At 40.0% G+C, this 20206-nt stretch overlaps 1 protein-coding gene and 1 pseudogene across 1 annotated transcript; both read left to right on the plus strand.

Annotated features, from left to right (window-relative positions):
* Window positions 1–6232: 6232 nt before the first annotated feature.
* On the plus strand, window positions 6233–6371 carry LOC125882666 (U2 spliceosomal RNA; annotated as a pseudogene).
* A 4651-nt stretch (window positions 6372–11022) lies between these two features.
* lysmd2 (LysM, putative peptidoglycan-binding, domain containing 2) lies at window positions 11023–18725 on the plus strand. The gene is made up of 3 exons (XM_049560201.1): window positions 11023–11494; window positions 13463–13803; window positions 17987–18725. The coding sequence occupies exons 1-3, from the start codon at window positions 11249–11251 to the stop codon at window positions 18036–18038; spliced, it is 639 nt and encodes a 212-aa protein (XP_049416158.1). The 5' UTR covers window positions 11023–11248; the 3' UTR covers window positions 18039–18725.
* The last annotated feature ends 1481 nt before the right edge of the window (window positions 18726–20206 follow it).

A 20206-nucleotide genomic window follows, 5' to 3' on the forward strand; every position in this document is an offset into this window, starting at 1 on the left:
CTGTAGATATCTTGTGCATATTCATGGATAGAGATAGATGGAGATGGTGTTGCTATGGATGCATGCTAACATTTTCTGTTCAGTACTAAACACAACGTACAAAGTCGAGGCTGATGAGAATGTCAAAAGTTTACAAAGCAGTTTTTTGGTCATAAACCAAAGAATTAGACATAGAGCTTCAACTAACAGCTGTTTTCATTATTGATCTGCTAATTTTGTTCTCGATTAATCATTTTGTCATAATGTCAAATAGTATGTTTTATCAAACACTCAAAAAATCCCAAACTTTATTACTGTGTATGACAAAGAAAAGTATGAAATTCTTAGATTTTCAAGGTGAGGGCAGATGGTGACAGGGCGGCACCCCGGTGGTGCAGTGGTTAGCATTTTTGCCTCACAGAAAGAGGGTTCCTGGCTCGAACCAGGGGTGGAGGGGCCTTCTGTGCAGAGTTTACATGTTCGGGTTTTCTCTGGGTACTCCGGCTTCCTCCCACAGTCCAAAGATATGCAGGTTAATTGGTGACTCTAAATTGGCCGTAGGTGTGAATGTGAGTGTGAATGGTTGTCTGTCTCTATGTGTCAGCCGTGTGGTGTACCCGCCTCTCGCCCAATGTCAGCTGGGATAGGCTCCCAAAAGGATAAGCAATTGCAGAAAATGTGTGAATAAATGTTTTCGTTACCTTAGAATGACAATGTAACAACAACAGCAATGTACCTTGATGGCAGTGGCCCCCCAAGTAGAGCAATGTACCATGCCTCACTGCAAAAACTGGTCAGGAGTGGCCCGAAGAATGTGACTGAAAGCTCAATGCAATGCTCCCATCTGATTAAGTATTCGTGGGACATGCCAATACTCCAGAGGTACCCACAGTGGGGCCTTTTTGAATCGGACTTGGCTCTGACATGTCAAGGCACGGACACAGGACCTCTGGGGGTATGCTTTAGAGTCTGGCACTGGGGCGTTGGCAGTGGATCCTTTGAGACCTGTGGACTGTGAGGCGGGGTACTAGCACGTCCCACGGATGCTCCATCAGATTGGGATCTGGGGAATTTGGCGTCCAGGTTGATGCCTTGCACTCTTTGTCATGTTCCTTGGGCAATTTCTGAGCATTGTTTGTGGTGAAAGGTCTAATGATCGCCAGTCGGCAGGTCTCATCCTCTGGGGACCATGAATATCTGTACCACACACACTGGGATATTTCGTTCTGGATCAAAGTGTTCCACAGACCAACAAACAGCCTGAGCTATGCTGCTAGCATGAGTGAAAAACTGCCTGTGTGTGTAACTGCTGAAGTGCAGCATTAAAGCTGGTTGTGGCCAAATCTCAAATACAAACAGCATTGTTCATGCTTGATAAACTTTTGCTTTGGGAGGTATTCTAGGAGATGAACGTATGCAACCTTTAATCAGATCCAGTTTTTCAGATTGTTTGCACATGCCTGAGAAATGATGTAATGCATATGACTCCATTCCTCTCTGGGTTTCCTGTGCTAGAGTGCTGCGGTGAGCTGCTGTCAGAGGAAACTCTGCACTGCTGGCAGTCAACTGTGTGGCTGGAGGGGGGAAGTGAATGACTCAAGAATTTCCACTCTGTGAGAATAGAGAGAGAGAGAACAGTGGGCTTGTGTCATGTCTGTTAATCACACCAAGAGGCATCATTTCAAAGGAAAAATCCAAACCCAGAATCTGACAGAGAGATATACAGTTGTATGCTTATGTAAGTACAGTACAACTGTTCCCTCGGGCTATTAATATCACTGCTCCTCCGCTTGTGGAAAAAATAGACAGTTTCTAGTCCATGTCTTTATTTGAGGTTGATGTCCAGAGAGCGCTGTCATAAAAGGGATGCTATACTTAGTTTCATGTAAAAGGGGGAGTCTCTGGCAATGCATGAAGATGAAGCCTTAAAGGTCCAGTGTGTAGGACTTAGGGGGATATACTGACATACATGGAATATAGTATAATAATAAGCCATTTACATCTACATAGGGAGCAGGTCCTCATTCACGGAGATCACTGTGTTTCTATCATAGCCCAGAACGGACAAACCAAACACTGGCCACTCTAGATAGGGTCATTTGTGTTTTCACGTCAGCCACCGTAGTTAGAAGCCCCTGATGGGCAGCTTCAATTCTTAAACGTGAAACTCCTTTTTTCAGTGTTCTTACTGGTTTAAATCATCATAAATCATTTATTTATCCATCCATACTAAAACTGTACGTATGGACAAAAGCCAACTATCCCTTTGTCCAAAATGTTCGTAAACATGGGTCAGAGTTTCTCCCATCAAGTCTGTCTTCATAGATGACAACTTCTGCGTAAGAAGTGGCGTACACCTCTTTCAGGCCTCATTCCCTGTGTACGCAATGTTTATAAAAGAGACCCCAGGTCAATTTTCTTTGGAGAGAAAAGATCTCCGTGGATAATTCAGCACTCGCTTAAAACTTCCTGAAAAAATGCGAGCACACGTTACCTGGTGCTAGGCTAACGGCCTGTTTTTGACATGCCAAACACTGCTGCAGAAACACTGATTTGTAACGTAAAACTGCCTTATTGTGTGTTTTTTACTGGCTTAAATCACAGTGCCTGTTTGTTTCGGAGAGGAGGAAACCTCTGCGGATAATTCACCTCCTGGTAAAAACCTCCTGAGCGTGTGGATCAAAAAAAAAAAAGTGAGCAAACATAGTAGCCCGTCTGTGACACGCCAAACAGCGTAGAAAAAACATAAATTTGTAATGTAAAACTGCTCTATTCATTGTTTATACTGGTTGTAATCACCTGGTCCATTTGTTTTGGAGAGGAGGAAACCTATGTGGATAATTTGGCTCCTGGTAAAAACCTCCTGAACAATGAACACTGAAGGAAATTTAAACAGGAGAAGTTTCAGCTGGCTGACACCTGCAGTCTTCACCACTAGACGCCACAAAAACTCTCTTACACTCTCTCTTAAATCTTACACATTGTTTCTGTAAAGAAGATACATGGGTCATCCAAAACCAAGCTTGCATGCTGATTGTACAGCCCACATTATTAAAAATGAAATAGAAACTGAGACTAGTTAACATCAAACAATAAGGCACCAGCTGATCATAAAAAAGAACCTATAAGAATCGGTAGCTGAACATGAACTTGATGTGATTCTCTTTGACTTGGTCAGTCTAATTAGATGTGATATTAATGCAGCTGTTGGTCATGAGGTTGGATCAGGTGTAGCCCAGGCTTGGATGCTGACAAGGATTAAAAATCACTGGACTGGACCTACTCCAACACACACACAACACCAGGGTTGCTCCCACATGAACTTGAGTGATGCAGACAGACAGCAGATGTTGTGCATTGACAGATATGAACTTGTGTGTTCTCATCCTCTCCCAAAATGTTTGTGCTGAAATCTTTATGTGAGGACACTTCGAGTCACCATCAGTTATTTAAAAACGCTGCCTCTCGGCCCTCCCCCTCCTCCTCCTCCTTCTGCCAGCTCTCACACAGGGGCTTTGTTCTGAAACAGGTATGTTCACCTGCAGTGGATTTTCCATTAGAACGAGTGAGTGAGTCAGTCCTAAACAAAGCCCTCAGCAGTCCCTCTCTATCATGACCTCATGTGCTTGGTAAACAAAGGCCCGCAGATTACAAGGGCCAGGAGAGAATGGGAAGGGCGCTCGTATTGTACTCTGTTCACAAATAGCACAAAGCATAAAAGGTGTGAGTGAGTCACTCATTGAATAAAGTACTGTAGCACTGGTAATGTGTTTGTATTAGAGGAAATAACTCTCATTTTAGGTTGGAAAGGATTAAGAAAGAACCAGCAAAAATTCTGCTGAACTCACTGTGCTCCTATCTGGTTTCATTGCTGACGCCCCTCGAGGTGCGAGCTGACATGTTATCAAGACAAAAGAGAAACAACGGTGTCATCCAAACACTGCATCATGCGAGCAGCATCTGGGAGTGTGTGTTTTATCTAACCCTTCTGAACCTGAACCTATGCAGCTGTTTGGCTAAGTGTACAGTTGGTCTATTATGAAAAACAGACAGGCTGTTTATATGAGAAGTGACGGTGGATTTGAAGATGTATTATGAGCCATGAATAGCCCCAATAATAAAAAGTGCATCCTGCCCTAAACGTCAGCAGTGATTCTTATTACAAGGCAGCCAAAGCAAAGCTGTAGTTTTATATTTCCTTTCCTTTTATTTCCTTTCCTTTTTGGTTAAAAATAGTAAGTTAGTTCAGCCTCATAATGTCAAACACATTCTTTGAAGAGAAACTTCCGGTGCAGTCCCTGTTTGGAGTGGGAAAATAATAAACATCAGTGATGGAAAACTTGAAATCTTCTCTGTGTGCTTGAATTTAATTAAAAAAAAGTTTATAATTTTAAGAATTAATCGGACGACTAAACAATTACTTTTATATGCAGGAGTTAATCCCTCTTGAATTTTGTTGCTTATCCAGATAAAAAAAGTACTTTACTATGATGACAGGATCTATGGTTTTCAGCCTTTTATAATAGCTCAAGCTGTTCGTTATTTTTAGGTAAACAACCCTCCAAAAACAGAGTTTATATGTAACCAAAACAAGGCTGTAGCCATGGAGTCAACACTGAGGGGACCAAATCTGCCTGGGGGTCCCACACAGAAAAGAATAAAACTCAGCTCATTTCCTATTATATTATTTATTATGTTATTTATCATACGCTTCCGCTTCTGCTGAGCATATCTGAATATAGACAGAGATATGTCCCAAATAACTGCTGCCTTAAACCAAATCAAGAACCAGAGCAGAACCAAATCAAGTCAAACAGGTCCCTTCAACATAGATACAGTGTGTGTGGACACTTCTAAAGGTAGAAATAGTACAATGTAGATCAATAAATGAATGAACGAATGAATTTATGAATGAATATTTTTTATTTTGGTTACATACATCTAGAAAAAACAAACATTATTTCAAAAAACTATTTAAAAATAAAACCAAAGACAAGAAGTAAAGACATTAATAATTAAATACATTATACTCTAAACTATAATCCACAATTCTTCTTCTTAGATATTTAAGTATGAATACTAGATACTTTTACAGCATTACAATGAATGACAGGCACATTTCAATTGAACAAGTTGCAGGATTGACTGGTGATTAAATGACGCCATCTGGTGGTTATAAACTTCAGGGATTTAGCATAGAAGCAATACCAACAAATGTCCAGTAGGGGTCAGAAATATACAAGGAATTTGACTCCAGTCTTTTGTTGTTGGTTGAGACACACAGTTTGAATCAAGGACAACAAGCTGAGCAGAGTAAACACCAACACTTGACTACTATAAACATTTGACTATACATGTACATATAAATACATACATAAAGAACACCAAGACCTTGAAGTTTGTAACCAGTTGGACAATAGTGCAACAGAGTGTAAATGGTGCTGGAATAAATATACTGTGTTTCTTATTGGTAGCTTCTTTAAATATATTGTATAATAGTTCATTTTTGCTGGACTAAAATGACCTGTGACAGATTAATAAAGTTAAATTAGAGATGATCCAGTCTTCACACTCACGTTAGTCCATTAGTATTGCAACATTTTGGATAACACTGATGCTGACAGCAGACAGGGGGATATACATTTCGGATTTCCTTCTTGCATAATAGAAGGAGCACTAATATATTTATGTGTTGTTTTAGGGCTAAACTTTTTGTGTCTAGGGGCTCCTGAGAGTGGATGTGAACCACAACACACTGTCAACAACACGGCTGAGCATGCTTTGTCACCCTAATTTCTCAACTTCACTGGTTTGGTGTTGCATTCAATGAAACACTCAGACATCTAAAGTGACACTACATATTGTGAAATGTATTGTAACTTCAGTGATGTTGAGTTAAAGTGAAGCTTTTCAAGCAGTGAATCGATTGCAGGTGTCATTGTGGCCAAAATGCTACAACAGCTTTGCCAGCAGGAGTCTCTTTCAGCAAGCTGAGTCAGCTGGATTACTTTGTAGAACCTGGAACATATCTTTAGTATAAGGTTAAAGGATTGCCACATATCCTAAAGCTCTGAGAAACCATCAAAGATCAGAGAAGTAAGAAGATAACAATCTTGCTCATATATCCCAGTCTGTCCCGTGAAATCTGAAGTAAAAAGAAGAAGTAGACCGATGCAGTTTTGAATGCAGCTGTTACCACTTAAAGGTCCTGTGTGTAGGATTCAGTGGCATCTTACAAACTGAAACTTTTCTCATTCGTGTCTTGGCCTTTTGGCTAAAATCAAGTGTAGTATCTGTTCTTATCAGTTTAATATCTAGCCCAATATGTCCTCTGTAAGGGGATGATATTTTGCAAATGTCCCCGCTGTGGGGCGAATAAAGGACTATCTTATCTCTCTTACTTTATGTGCCTCATGCAAAAACACGAAAATGGAGTTGACCCGAGTTTGAGCCAGAATTTGATTTGTCCATTCAGGGCTACTGTTTAAACAACATGGAGGACTCCGTGGAAGAGGATGTATGTAGATATAGACAGCTCATTCTTTTTTTAAATATTATTTTTATTGGCTTTTTTGCCAGGACAGAAGGTGAAATGGGGAGACAGAGAGAGTGGGCGCTGACATGCAGCAAAGGGCCACGAGTTGGATTCGAACCCGCAGCTGCTGCAGCGAGGCAATGCCTCTTTACATGGGGCTCTGGCACTATCCACTAACCTACCGACGCCCGACAGCTCATTCTAAGGTAAAGAAAAAGCAACAATTATTATTTTCAGTGGTTATGAACTTAGATGCCACATAGTTGTAAATATTATATACAATTTCTACCAATAGATGCACCTAAATCCTACACACTGGACCTTTAAGGTTACCTTGGAGATGCAACAAAATGCCATCAAGAGCTGTGCTGTTGTTTGTAATTGATTGATTGACTGATAGTCATTGTGGCTTCCATCACCTGTCAGTGAGAATCTGTCATTTGTTTGCGGCTCAGTCAATGTGATGAACCTTCCACTGCACAGGATTGTGGGTCAGGATAGCCAGAAAAGCATCCTGGCTAGCACACTGCACATTGTGACCAGATGTAGTAAGACATCCTGGTATTTTTTGACATACCATGTATTGGGACAATTTTTTTGTCTGCCATTCTAAATAGTTTGGTAGTATGGGTGTTGGAACACATCAATAGTCCCAGTGGTCCACAGGAAGGGGAGGGACATGTAGCTCACTGCCTCCTCAAAGATGGTGAGAGTCATATTGCACTGATTGCAATATCTTCTCTTCCAAGACCTGTGGGTGCAGTTGTATAGGGAGGCGGCTGGAGAGATTGCTGTCATGGTAACATTGTGACATATGACTCACAGCGTTGTTGCTTCTCCTTCCTCTTTTCATCCTTCCTTTGCTACCTTTATTTTAGAGACAGAGAGAGGTCAGTCTGCTAGTGTACTCTCCTGTTGTTGCCTTGACCCCTAATAAATCCTAGTAGTTCACCGTAGATAGAAATTTTAAAAAATAATGAACTTCACTAGGAAAAAAATGGATCACTTTAATTTTTTATGCCTTTATTTTCACAAAAAGCAGTGAGCGCTGCTTCTCCTCCAACAAATACACCATGAATAATAGACTGATTTGCAGTTCAATCTAAAGAGTGACATCTCACATTGAGAACATCATGTATAATTAATGCATCAAGCTCTCTCTGTTAGATCTGTCTTTGTACTCTTACATAAGTTTAATGACCTGATTTCCATTAGAAAATGCCAGACAGTGAGATCATCTATAACCTCGAGAGTCTCATTGAATAAACTAATCATTCAGATTTTATGAATGCACTTGTTGCTTCGCAGTGTGTGTTTGAAAGCGAGTTAGATTTCATGGCGGTACATCCTGTGCATCCCCAAGCAGCACCTGCAGTCTTTGTGCTCCTGCTAAATTACATATTACTACCTTTCACCAGCACTACATTAAAATTACTGTGGCCCATTCGTACAATTATGGATTCCCACTGCCAGCACTTTGCTTTTACATGTGTGAGTAACTAATAACACGGCTTTAACTCCCTAGCACAGTGATTCACAATCTGATCTGAATAATCATGAACCATACCGACTGCACAGACGACAGGGACAAGGGGCAGTGAAAATTTCCACCAGCTGCTGTCCGGGGCTGATATTTGGAGGAATACTGTCCGAGTTCATACATAGGCTGTTAGGTTACTAGGTGATTTAGCTGGCTTTCATTTTCCATGCAACAATCAATGATTAACTAACCTGGCTGTCGCAGGCTGCAGGTTGATATCTCATAATGATAAAAGATATTCTGGTTTTAACCTAACTTTGAATATGGACTTTAAATGACAGACTGTGATTACAAATTTACACTGGAATTAACTCAATACCTTCACTCAATACACTGCAGATGGAGTGTGAGAGTTTTAAAATATATATTTTCTACAGAATTTATGAGGTACTGTAACTGTATCACCTCCTGTCTGTTCTAAAAATAAAAGGGTTTTGTTGTGTGACTGGTGTCAATATGATTGCAAGGAATACGGGAAAATTCTGTTTAGTGTATAAACAGTTAGATCCTCATTTGGCAGACTTTATGACACTGATATCCCATCTTGGGAAAATCCCTTGTAATCTTTTTAATAGCTTTTCCATGTGGTAATAATATAAAAAAACACCCTATTTTTATGCATGGTTGGTCATGGGACTGCTAACCAGGTTCCTCTCATGGACGCCATCCTGCAAATAACAGCATTGGCCCCAGATGTCACACGCAGTAGTTAGTGGTCACAGAGACCTGCTAAATGTTTCCACCCAATGTGAAATGATCTCTCTCGTCCTACTTCTTTATGTGCTACACAAGAAGAGTGAGGTGACCAGCTCAGTCTTGAATCTAAGGATCTTTGATTGTAGCAATCTAACAAGGGACTATTTTTACTGCTGTTTACAAGGTCAATTTACAGCAGGTAGCTATTTGATAAAAGGGACAACCAAAAAAACTGAGTCCACACTCTTGAGCCAGTTTTGTATTAGTTCATAGAACTATTTGGTTTGTGCTAACTCAATTACTCACAGCTCTGCTTGTTAAAATACACCATGTAAGCACAATACATAGTATACTGAGACAAAAGGCCCTTAAAACTAGATTTGAACCAAAGGCCTGTCTACAAGATGGGGCCTCAAGATTAGGTGTTGGCAGATGTTGCCTTCAAGTGGAACTGCCCATTTTCAAATTCCATAGATGTTATTCCTGTGGTCAAAGACAGTCCAAAAATATTAGTAAATATCAACCCAAATCCAAAAACAAGAGTGCTAAAACCATAGACTGTAAAAATAATGGATGTAGTAACCATGACGTCACCCATTAGTTCATGGACTTGGGGGTCCAGATGTCACCATATTTGGGTGAGAGGCTGATGCTGTGGAGGATGGATCTAACTGAGAAGCCAAGGACACTATCCAGGGACACCTGTCACTCAAAGCAGTTGCCCTCAATTATGCATAACTTTAAGCCCTGATAAAATGTAAACGGTTGAGTTCTATAAAATTCATCCCCCGTATTGTTTTTGTAACAGGCTATAAACACATTTATTTCTGCTGTACAGTTGGGCATTTTGTGTCTATGGGGACTGACTGGCTTCCAGAGCAAGCCTCAAGTGGCCGGACACTCCCATGTTCATATTTCATTTTCCAGCCCTGGAGGTTACAATTTGACTAAAACCCAAATTTGTGATGTCATAGGGTATGAAGTCTGGAACTGCTCCATTGACAATGACTTTGTGAAAGATGTTACAAATGATGCTGACTGCATCCACAGCAATATTCTGAATATATGGGTACATTTTCAGTTTCAAAACTGAGAACACTATAATAGAACAAAGCTCATTTGGGTATAAAATGAAAATAAAAGAAAACAAACATTTTGTGGGTCCAAGAAATCAGGCATCCATTAATTGTCAACAGAGCAGCTCCAGACCTTATATCCTATATCCTATAGGCCTGTAGTTTTGAGAGACAGTAGCTCATGTTCACAGAAATTGATTGAACTTTCCTCAGTCATGGAAATAATCTACTGGAATTTTTTATTGTAGGTGGTGTTCCCCTTTAATGTCCCATGTTAGTGTACATGGTCATTATGAAAAAATAATGCAGTTAGTTAAATAGACAGTATCAGTTTAACTTTTAAGAGAATATGTTGCTTTTTGGATTAGTTGCACCTACACCTGAGAAGGTGCCAATTCTTAAACCTCTATTTCCTTGTGATTGGTAATACCTAAGTTTGTTGCCAATCACTGTTTTTTTGTTTTTTTGTTTTTTTTTAATTGAGAATGAATCATTTACAAAACATATAGGCATACAAACCACAATGAACACCTCTCAACCTACAAGGCACATTTAACATAAAATAAAGTAAATAACATAAATGATAGTGAAAATAAAATAATTAAAATAAATAGGCTAAAGCTAATTAATAGTTCTGCACACTTTCTCTAGGGGTCCTCAAATATTTTCAGTTTTTCATATGCTGTGAGGAGAGACTTTGTATGTTTTTTTTTTCCATTAGTCTCAAAGCACTAAGGTGATTGTCCATACGAGTCTTTCTAAAAACAGAGAAAAGGGGCTTTGTGTTGTCGCAGCAACTTAGGGCTGGTGCCAGCTAATCTTGGGAACGTAAACTTAAAATGCAGCTAATTTATTATCACAACAAATCATCATACAGTTTAGCTTATGTGCATTTTCCGTTTTATGTCCTATTAATTAAGTCATTACTGTTCTGTTGCAGATGCTAACAGGAAGCTAAGCTACCGGAAGTTAGCAACTGTGCTGGAAAACTGAATGACTGGCATTAGCTCTGTTTTGTCTTCAGCTGAAGCATTTCTTTTTTTGTTGTTGTTTATTCCAGTTTACTTCAAATACTTGCACTCCATAGCTAGTTTGTGATTCAAAACATTTCAATCAAGGTTCGTAATTATCATTTTAGACGATGGTGTTTTTAATTATTTTGAAAGTCTAACCGGAAACAGTATTATTGTTGTTCCTCCTGGACGTTCTGGACGTTTTTACGTCAACGTAACGGATCTATGACAAAGCTACCCGTGAGGTAGTGGCCCCCGAAACATGTCTCTTATCCTCTGGGTTGACATACCGAGTATGACCGGGGATGGGAACCTCCCTGCCGCCTAAAGCAGCCGTTTACTTCACTGCAGCGAGTCAACAGGAGCGTTAAAACAAACACAGGTAACCGCGCTGTTTATTCAAGAGAAGATGGCGGAGTTTTCGCCTGTCCTGCCGATGCGGGATGGAGGAGGACGATTTGGTCAGCCCATCTTCCCTCGGTCCAGATCCGGCTCCGAGTCAGAGAGCGAACTGTCCCAGAGTCTGGCCCGGACCAAGATCCGCTCGTACGGAAGCACAGCCAGCGTCACGGCCTCTCTGGGGGAGAAATACATAGAGCATCGGGTGACAGACAGTGATACCCTCCAAGGGATTGCTCTCAAATACGGTGTTACGGTAAGGTTGCCACACAACCACTGCAATGTTAGCTCGTGCTTTGATGTTCACCTTGACAAGAGGATCTGATGGAATATGAAATCAGTGTTAATGCATTTGATCAGTCCTCTCTGACAGATGAGGGAAGCCAAACACAGCATCATCTGTTTTCTCTGTCATGTGGGCATCACGTTCACTCCTGAATTCATTGATCTGTCACGACACTGATGTTTGATTTCACTTTAAAGTTAAATCTGACCCCAAAATATCACAGTAACGCCTTTGAGCACTCAGGGTTATATTGATGCTTTTCAGAAATGTTGCTGCAGCATCCTTTAGGCCTAGTGAAGGAGGATGTGACCTAACACTTGAAAGGGGAACTCTTCATGAATTAAGCATCCCAGTATTTCCCAATGTACTCATACACCCAGAACATTCCCCTGGATGCCCCTTATGTCATCAGACATCTTTCCCAATTAATTGTCCTTGGAGCAGTTTCAGACTGTGTACTTTATGATATCAAAAATTTGAGTTTAGTTTTAGCTTAGTTTTAGTTTTAGCCGTCTAGTTTTTGGATTTGGGAGAGATTTGTTCATGTTTGTTCATAATTAGACAGTCTTAGACCATAGGAATGACGTGTGAAATGTGAAAGTGGGTGTAGTCCTCATCTAAAACTATTTCTGTATTTCACTTCACCTTGTGGGAACAGTGCTCACTTCTTGTTTCTACTCTCATTTTCACAAAGTGCCAGTGATCTATACAGCATAGCAGTGTGATATTTTTGTGTGGCATCACATAGTGCAAAGTATCGATTGTTTAATGATATAAATTATTAATGTGACAAATACAAATTAAACTCTTGGTAGCCTACTAGAATAATATAATCAATAGCTTTTTTAGTCCACCAGATACATTTTGCATTTGCAAAAACTGGCTGAATGAACAGACTGAAAACTTAATCTTGTTAGATAAAACAGATGGTGACAAAGTTTTGGTTTAGGGACATAATTTACAGTTGGAAAAAGGGAATAAATCTCAGCATATCACAACATATTTAAAGTCGCAGCAATATTGTGTTACGACTTAAGTATCGTGGATCCTCTGGTGATTCAGAGTGCCCCGATCTAGTGCCCGTGTCTGGTTTGCCCATTCAAGGCTACTGTAGAAACATGCGGCACAAAGGGCGATCTCTGTAGATGAAGACCTGCTCCCTATAGTATATAACAGCTCATTCTAAGGTAATGAAGGCACAACTTATTATATTCAGTTTCTGCCAATATATCCCTTGAGATCCTACATTACATTCCAAAACATCAGAAGATTGCCCCAGGGACCGCTAACTCATTAATCAAGCCATCTTCGGATACTGTCTAGGAATCGATTTCATTTTAGAAAATATTCTAAATTCTACTTTATTCTTATTTTGAAAGAAGTATTGCATGTCCACCTGCCCTGAGCCATCAGCTGCTGATTTGAGGGGAGAGTCGACCCTGAACGCAACATCTTGTGAAATGTTATTTTCTTTTTACTGTTTTTTTAAAATGTAATATTAATTAGTGTTGATCAGAAGCTAAATTTAAAGACAGATTTGCGTAGTATTCCAGGTTCATTAAATTTTGCGTGCTCAAACAGCTGCTAACTAACTTAATCTCTAACCCTAATTCCAGAGTAGAGAGTTTTAATGCAGAGTTTGTGTCCTAAGAGGGTTTCAGTGCTGTGTAGACAATTTCTCTGCAGTTAAAAATGCACGTATGATCTCACCTTTTTGGCTCACTTGCAAGGAAAAAGATTTTAAGACTGACTGTTGTGGACAAATAAGCAAGTCCATGTATTTATATCAGTGACACCACATATTTATAGAAGGTGTTATAAGATGATTCAGTCTGCAGGTCTCAGCTTAAGTGCAAAGGATCAAAACAGGGAGGGTGGTAGCTTAGACATGATACTATTTTAACACTATCATTTATTTCTGTCATCCTGATATGCCAGATGGAGCAGATCAAGAGAGCCAACAAGCTGTTCAGCAACGACTGCATTTTTCTGAAGAACAGCCTCAACATCCCCGTGGTGTCGGAGAAGCGCTACATATTTAATGGACTGTCTCTGGAATCTCCCGACGGGGACGGCGACGCAGCGTGCCAGGAGTCAGATACACCTTGTGTTATGTTGCAGGATATCGAGGGACCCTCGCCGCCCCCTTCCCCGCCCCCCGAGGACTCCAAACCCCCCCAGCCAGAGGAGCTGTCAGCCAAAGACTTCTTACACAGACTGGACTTGCAAATTAAACAATCAAAGCAGGCAGCACGCAGGCTGAAAGAGGAGGAAGTAAGGTGAGGTGGCAGGAGACCCACAACCAAACTGCTGCTGCTTTTTTTTTCTGTTGATGAGTACAAACTTTCAGACCAGGCTGTGAATGCTCATCATTTTTTTTGTTTGACAAAGCCAACATCCACACTAATATGTTTTTGTTGAAAGCGCATAACTTTTGCTACGTTTATGCCTAGCTCCTACACTACGCTCACGTTTCCGACCCCTTAAAGAGACCTTTGGAAATGTTGCTGACACCATTTTAATTTGAAAACTCTATGATTGTGTTTTCTGGACAGGCGGTAACAGAGGCTTTTGAAAGTGATGATATAAACACCCATCTTTGTTCTGAATCTCTGATTGGGTCTTATCAGTCACAATGTTTCAAGCTAAAACATTACAGCTAAGCCTATATACCTTTCGTGATTTCATCCTTTTTGTGTGGGTAACATTATCCTTCCTCCAGGGATGGATAATATTCCTGATTTAGCTCTAATACTGTACGTCTACATACTAGCTGTGCACCAACTACCAATCTATGTTTTCTGCCCTCTTACTGCCTCATGTGTTGTTTCAGTAATAGTTTCACTCTGTCGCCAGTCCAAGCAAAAAAATCCCTGTTTTTACTTTTCGGCATTGCCGTTCTTCCTCCATACTATTTTCTGTAGCTGAGCAACCAGTCTCAGAGTATACAACCTGCTTCCTGTTTACACCGGCAAGCGCAGGCCCATTGTCTGTGCATGGTCATGTGAAATGCCTTTTCAGGAGTGTTAGCACGTGGGCAGGCAAGTAACAAGGATGGAGGTTATTTCGGAAATGGTGCTAAAATGCTTGTGTGTATGGAGGTTGGAGATGTTTTAGAATGAAAATGTATTAGTACGGATGTAGCCTAAATTAAAGTAACAGTCCGTTTTATAAATATTAGGCCTTAACAGTCATTAAATAGTCTTAAGTTTGAATATGTGAGGTCAAAAATGCAGTCAACATTTTGTCTAATGTCATCTATCCATCTTTAACTTTCTATTGTCAAAATTAATCAAGCTCTTTTGTGTGAAAGTCCACATTTATGGCATTACAAATCTTTGAATGCACCACTTAACTTAATACTTAATACCTGTACTTACCTGTTGGCAAACTGTCGATGAACCTAACTCACTCTAATAATCATAGAACCTACCCCTGCACAGGACCACATATATGTAATACTTACATCTATACTTAGATTTAATGATTTAATAAGAAAAAGATAATTTGTCCAAAAATCAGTCTTAAATTTTGTCTTAAAAAAGGTCTTAAAAAGCATTAAATGTAAGTGTCTGGCATCTGCAGACACCTTGAGTAAGTCCCCCGGACCAGTCGTTCCCTAAGGGTCCACTCAGGCCTGTGTTTGCTCAACATGTCAACCAATCAGATGGTGTATTTTGTAGGTTTTAGATCTGCCTGTTGCCCTTTACAAATGATGGATACCTGCAAAAGGTGCTTCTTTTTCTTGGTTAAGATAATGTTAAGATAAAAGCTGAGTAATTTCTGGGTTTAATAGAAAGGACATTGTCGGATGTCCCAGTCAGCAGGAACAGAGACAGGGAAGTGCAAATGTTCCCACAGAAGGAGGATCGAAGATAGGAATCAGGGCTTCACAGACCTGCTGTACTAGTCAGATGCCACATTATGCAACAGTCAAGTATTTAGCGGCCGATTTGGCCTGCTGAATCAGGCCTGAGCATGTCTTCCTGACACTGCATGTTGAGGACACAGAAAATTGGTACATCTGCTCAGTAGTGAGGTAGTAATGGACGCCTGGCATGCTTCCATTCATAGACAAACAGCCGTTGTTGGCACTATCAGTTTAGTCAGGACTGAGTCACACTGCAGCAGTTTCCTCTACAGACAAGAGTATAAATTGTTTTTCCACTTCAGGCTCTCAAAACATGTTTTGCTCATGCTACAGTGGAAACAGGTGCTACTGCAGCAGCCGTTATGTTAATCTACTTCCTGTTGGCCTCGGGGTGACATTACCTGACCGACTTGGCAGCTGCTCTGACATCAGCTGTCCTTTGTCTCTGATTTCTGTCATACACTGGTGGTCTGAAACCAGGTCATAGCTCTCTAATTACTCCTGAAAGAATACAACTAAATGGTTCATGCCATATTAGATCAATATAAGGCAACCACAGAAGAATAAAATGTTGTATTTTTAGTGTTTCTTACATCCTGTTGATTTGATTTTGATTTGGTGTTATATTATGATCTAGTATTTGACGTCAAAGAGCCAGAAAGAAACTCACAAGGCAATGCATTGTGCTGTCTTATTTATGAATTTAAAAAATCATGACAGAATTAAAACTATTTTAACATCATGTGATAAACAGTTAGTACTTGCTTGGTGTTTAAATTATAAATGCTGTCTGTCAGATAATACTGTTGCAAGTATTTCATTATTATATGACCCTCCGATTGCACCGCATTTCCTGTTAATTTTCTCATGATGTGCCAGTAAATCCAGACCTGCGTTTTGTTTTCACAAAGGCGCACGAGCCTTGAGTACATGCGTGAGACGAAGTTTTTAATTTCTCAATAAATGTTTACCTACCAGCTGAGGTAAAGCCCAGCTTTGTGTTAGGCTCCGACTCCAAGCCACGTCAAAGGTTGGCCCGTGGAGCTGCTATGTGTTCAGACAAACAGAGGCTCACTCCGTTGTTTCCACACGGTCTCAGAGCAAACACAGACCGCATGCCTGTTTGGCCTCCTCCCTTAGATGGAACAAACCACAAACCTCATGCGCCAAACTGTAGGGGAAAGTGGACTGGTCGATACATTACCTTAAGCAGACCATAGAGTATATCTGTATATCTTGTATATCTGATATCACTGTATGGATTTATGTTATGAAGGTTTTAGCCTGAAAACTTGATCAGATGATTCCACAAACTTAGTCAGTACTGCACAATCTGCTAATTGTTGTCACTTACATTTTTCAAAGCAAAAGTAAAAAAAAGATTATAAAGGATGATAAAAGGAAAAGATTATATGGATAATAAGGTTAAAAAAAGAAGAAACAACTCCTTACTCCTTGTAATCTTTGTTATGTGAATTATATGCAGGAAAGAAGTTAAGATTTTTGAGTTGGATCAAGAACCAAAACGTCTTAATGTGACAGAGGATAGACAGATTATGGAAAATCCTTCTGTTTCCACAAGTAATCTAAAACAAAAGAGTTTGCCAGCTTCACCTCATCAAGCAGGTCACTCCAAAATCTGGAGGCCCTCGAAGGAAACACTCAGTTACTTCTGACTCTGTAAACAAACCCTTATTCAGCTGCTAAAGAAGATTTTATGACAGAATTCCCAGACCCAAATCACCACCAAAAATCAACCAGTTGCTCCTTAAACCTTGCTCTCTACCAAACATTATGTAAATTTTGATGTAGATAGATAGAGAAATATCCCATTGAGAGACAGACCAACTTAAAGAAGGAGTTAGGGTGAATTATTTTCTTAAAGATGGCTATAAACAGCAGAAATATGAGGGATTACACAAGTTTGCACTAGATCTATGCAAGAAATGAGTGAATTTGCAGTCTGTTGGAACAACTCCCTGTTTCCATAAATGGTCTCTTGAAGAGCAAACAGCACCGAGCACTTAATAGCTGATTCTTCTTAGTTTAAAAGATTGATCCGGTCATCCCTCTGGATGTTCTCTAGTCAAAGAAAACCTATAGCTCTGTAGCAACATTAGTTTAGCCTCCTAACTTTACTGTTCTCTCTTCAATTTTTCCTGCAGACTCATGGTTTAAAACTTTCCTCTCTGTCTTCTATTGATTTTGATCTTTTGATAAATCTTCTCCTGCTTAATTGTAATCCTTTGCAGCTGGACTGTTCTCTCAACCCTGGTGAAAAGTTTGAGCAGTAGTGCTAAAGAAAAAGCTTTTGTAAAAGAGTGGCCACTTAACAGCAAAAGTTAAACTTCATGGTTAAGCTCAAGACAGTGTATTGTACTGAGAGGCCAGATGAGCCTTCAGCTGTGACGGAGAAGAATACTGCTGTTTGGTTAGCCTCATCCATTATTCACACACACTGCGCTTACCTAGACACTGCGGTGGGGGGTAAAGGAGTTAAGCGTGTGTGTGTTTGCTATCATATGAAACTGTTTTTCCACTGTGGAAAATTCCATGAAACTAAAGGTTATTTATCTTTTTCTCATTTGCAGGAACAAAGAGGAGGACTGCACGGCCCCCACATCATCATATCAGGAGATCTAAAGGACCAGTCCGTTTACAACACACACACACACACACACGCTCAAGCACTACCACAACCCCATGGCTTTTGTTTTCTCTTTACCATTTTGCTTTCACCAAACCTCGTTGAACAAAAGTGTCATGTTTGCCTTTTATTTATTGATATGCATTTATTATTACGATGTATATGATTGTCATTGTTACGTACAGTTCTACTCGGAGACTTAATGGCGCGGGGGAGCATCTGATGTAAATAGCATCCGAGCCCACGTGCCCGTCCACTCGTCATACGCTTCTGAAGCTGCTGTACAGAACCCACCTGCTGCATATGTTCACACACACATACTCTCTCACACACACAGCGCTCAGCAATTCCAGAGGGATTAGCCTGTTAGACTCGCTAACCGCTTCGGATGTGCTAAATCCCCTCCTAGAATAGTATCATTGGAAAGTATATTCAGGCCTTCCTCATCAGTGTTTACCCTGTATGAGCACACCCCACACAGAAGCGGTGGATGGACTCAAGCCTTTGAACATTTGCCTCATAGAAGCTGTTTTCTTTGGGAAAAAGAAGGGACTGCTCTATTTTTGAAGTGTGAATGCATTATTTATGTGTGTTGAGAACTGTCTGTAACAGCTGTTTTATTGTGCTTTTAAATTCTATTGGTTTTATTTGGGGAGAATAAATATGTAATTAAAACAGATGTGAAGTGTTTTGATGGCAGTACGGGTTCTTGTGGCAGAGGTGGATGAAGTACTCAGATCTTTTAGTTGAGTAAAAAGTAATACTACAGTGTAAAAAATACTCTGATACAATTTAAAGTCCTGGAAAGTAGTAGCATAAAAATATACTTAAAGCCCCAACAGTAAAAGTACTCATCATGTACAATGGCCAATTTCAGACTCGTATATATTCTATAACTGAATTATACAAAATATTCAAAAATGAAGTGACTAGTGACTAAAGCCTTAAATAAATGGAGTAGAAGTCGAATGTAGCATAAAATGGAAATACTCATTAAAAGTACCGGTATCTCCAAACTGCACTTAAGTACATTACTTAAGTCAATGTACTAATGTCAATGTTACACTCCCCCACCGGGCAGAGGCAGGACCAAGTCATTGTTTTGCAAGACACAAGTAAGTCTCCCCACTCAAGTCACAAGTCAAGTCCCAAAATCAAGACAGATCTCCACTCAAGTCATGTCATACAGTGGAAATGGTATATATGATATATGTTTTCAGTGGAAACGGTAACTTTTACATTTCATTTTTACTGAAAAAAATGTTTTAAAGATAATCATGATGTAAAGCGTGTTCCCTTCCATCTGGAATATGATGGGGCATCTCTGTAACACCACAGTGCTTCACTTAAAAAAGTTTGTTATGACACATTTCACCAAAAACTGCAGCTCCTGCAATTTCATATTGCACTTGGCCATACTGCAATTGTGCAGCCCCAGCCATGAGTCATTGGTGTTGAAAGTCGAGTTGGAATTCTTTTTGGATTTTGTTGAGTTGAGTCTAAAGCAGGAGTGTCAAACTCGTTTTAGTTCATGGGCCACGTACAGCCCAATTTGATCTCAAGAGGGCCGGACCAGTAAAACCACTGCATAATAACCTATTAACAACAATGTTAATATCTTTCAGTTTATAGTGTAAAAACGTCCATTGTGAAAACGTTCATCCATTTACAAAACAAATGATGAACAGCCTGAGATATCCTCAGAAAAATACTCAGGGTTCCACGCATATAATTTTAAGATATAAGTCTGATACAGATTATTTTGTACTGAAGCTGCTACTTTACAATATGTTGCACAATGTTCAATATCTTTAAATATGACCACAGTAAGTATGCATTGTTTTATTCAGAGAACTGTATTCTGGTCAGTGTGGAAAAGCCTCTGAGGCAGCATTTTACATTTAGTATCTGCTCACTGTTTAAATTGCTCATTAAACCTGGCACATTTTAGCCTTCACAAGTGCATCAATATTGTGTGTGCAAAGTCATCTACCGGGCCAGATTGGACCCTTTGGCGGACCAGTTCTGCCCCCCTGGCCGTATGTTTGACACCCCTGGTCTAAAGTCACCAAACTCATGACTTGACTTGATTCCACAGCTCTGGCCTGTGGATGTCTGTTAGAGGTGTTTTTTTCTCCCAGTGCTGCATCATCGTCACATTTCA

Source organism: Epinephelus fuscoguttatus, linkage group LG2, assembly GCF_011397635.1.
Source record: "Epinephelus fuscoguttatus linkage group LG2, E.fuscoguttatus.final_Chr_v1".
In the NCBI taxonomy this organism is placed as follows: Eukaryota; Metazoa; Chordata; class Actinopteri; order Perciformes; family Serranidae; genus Epinephelus; species Epinephelus fuscoguttatus.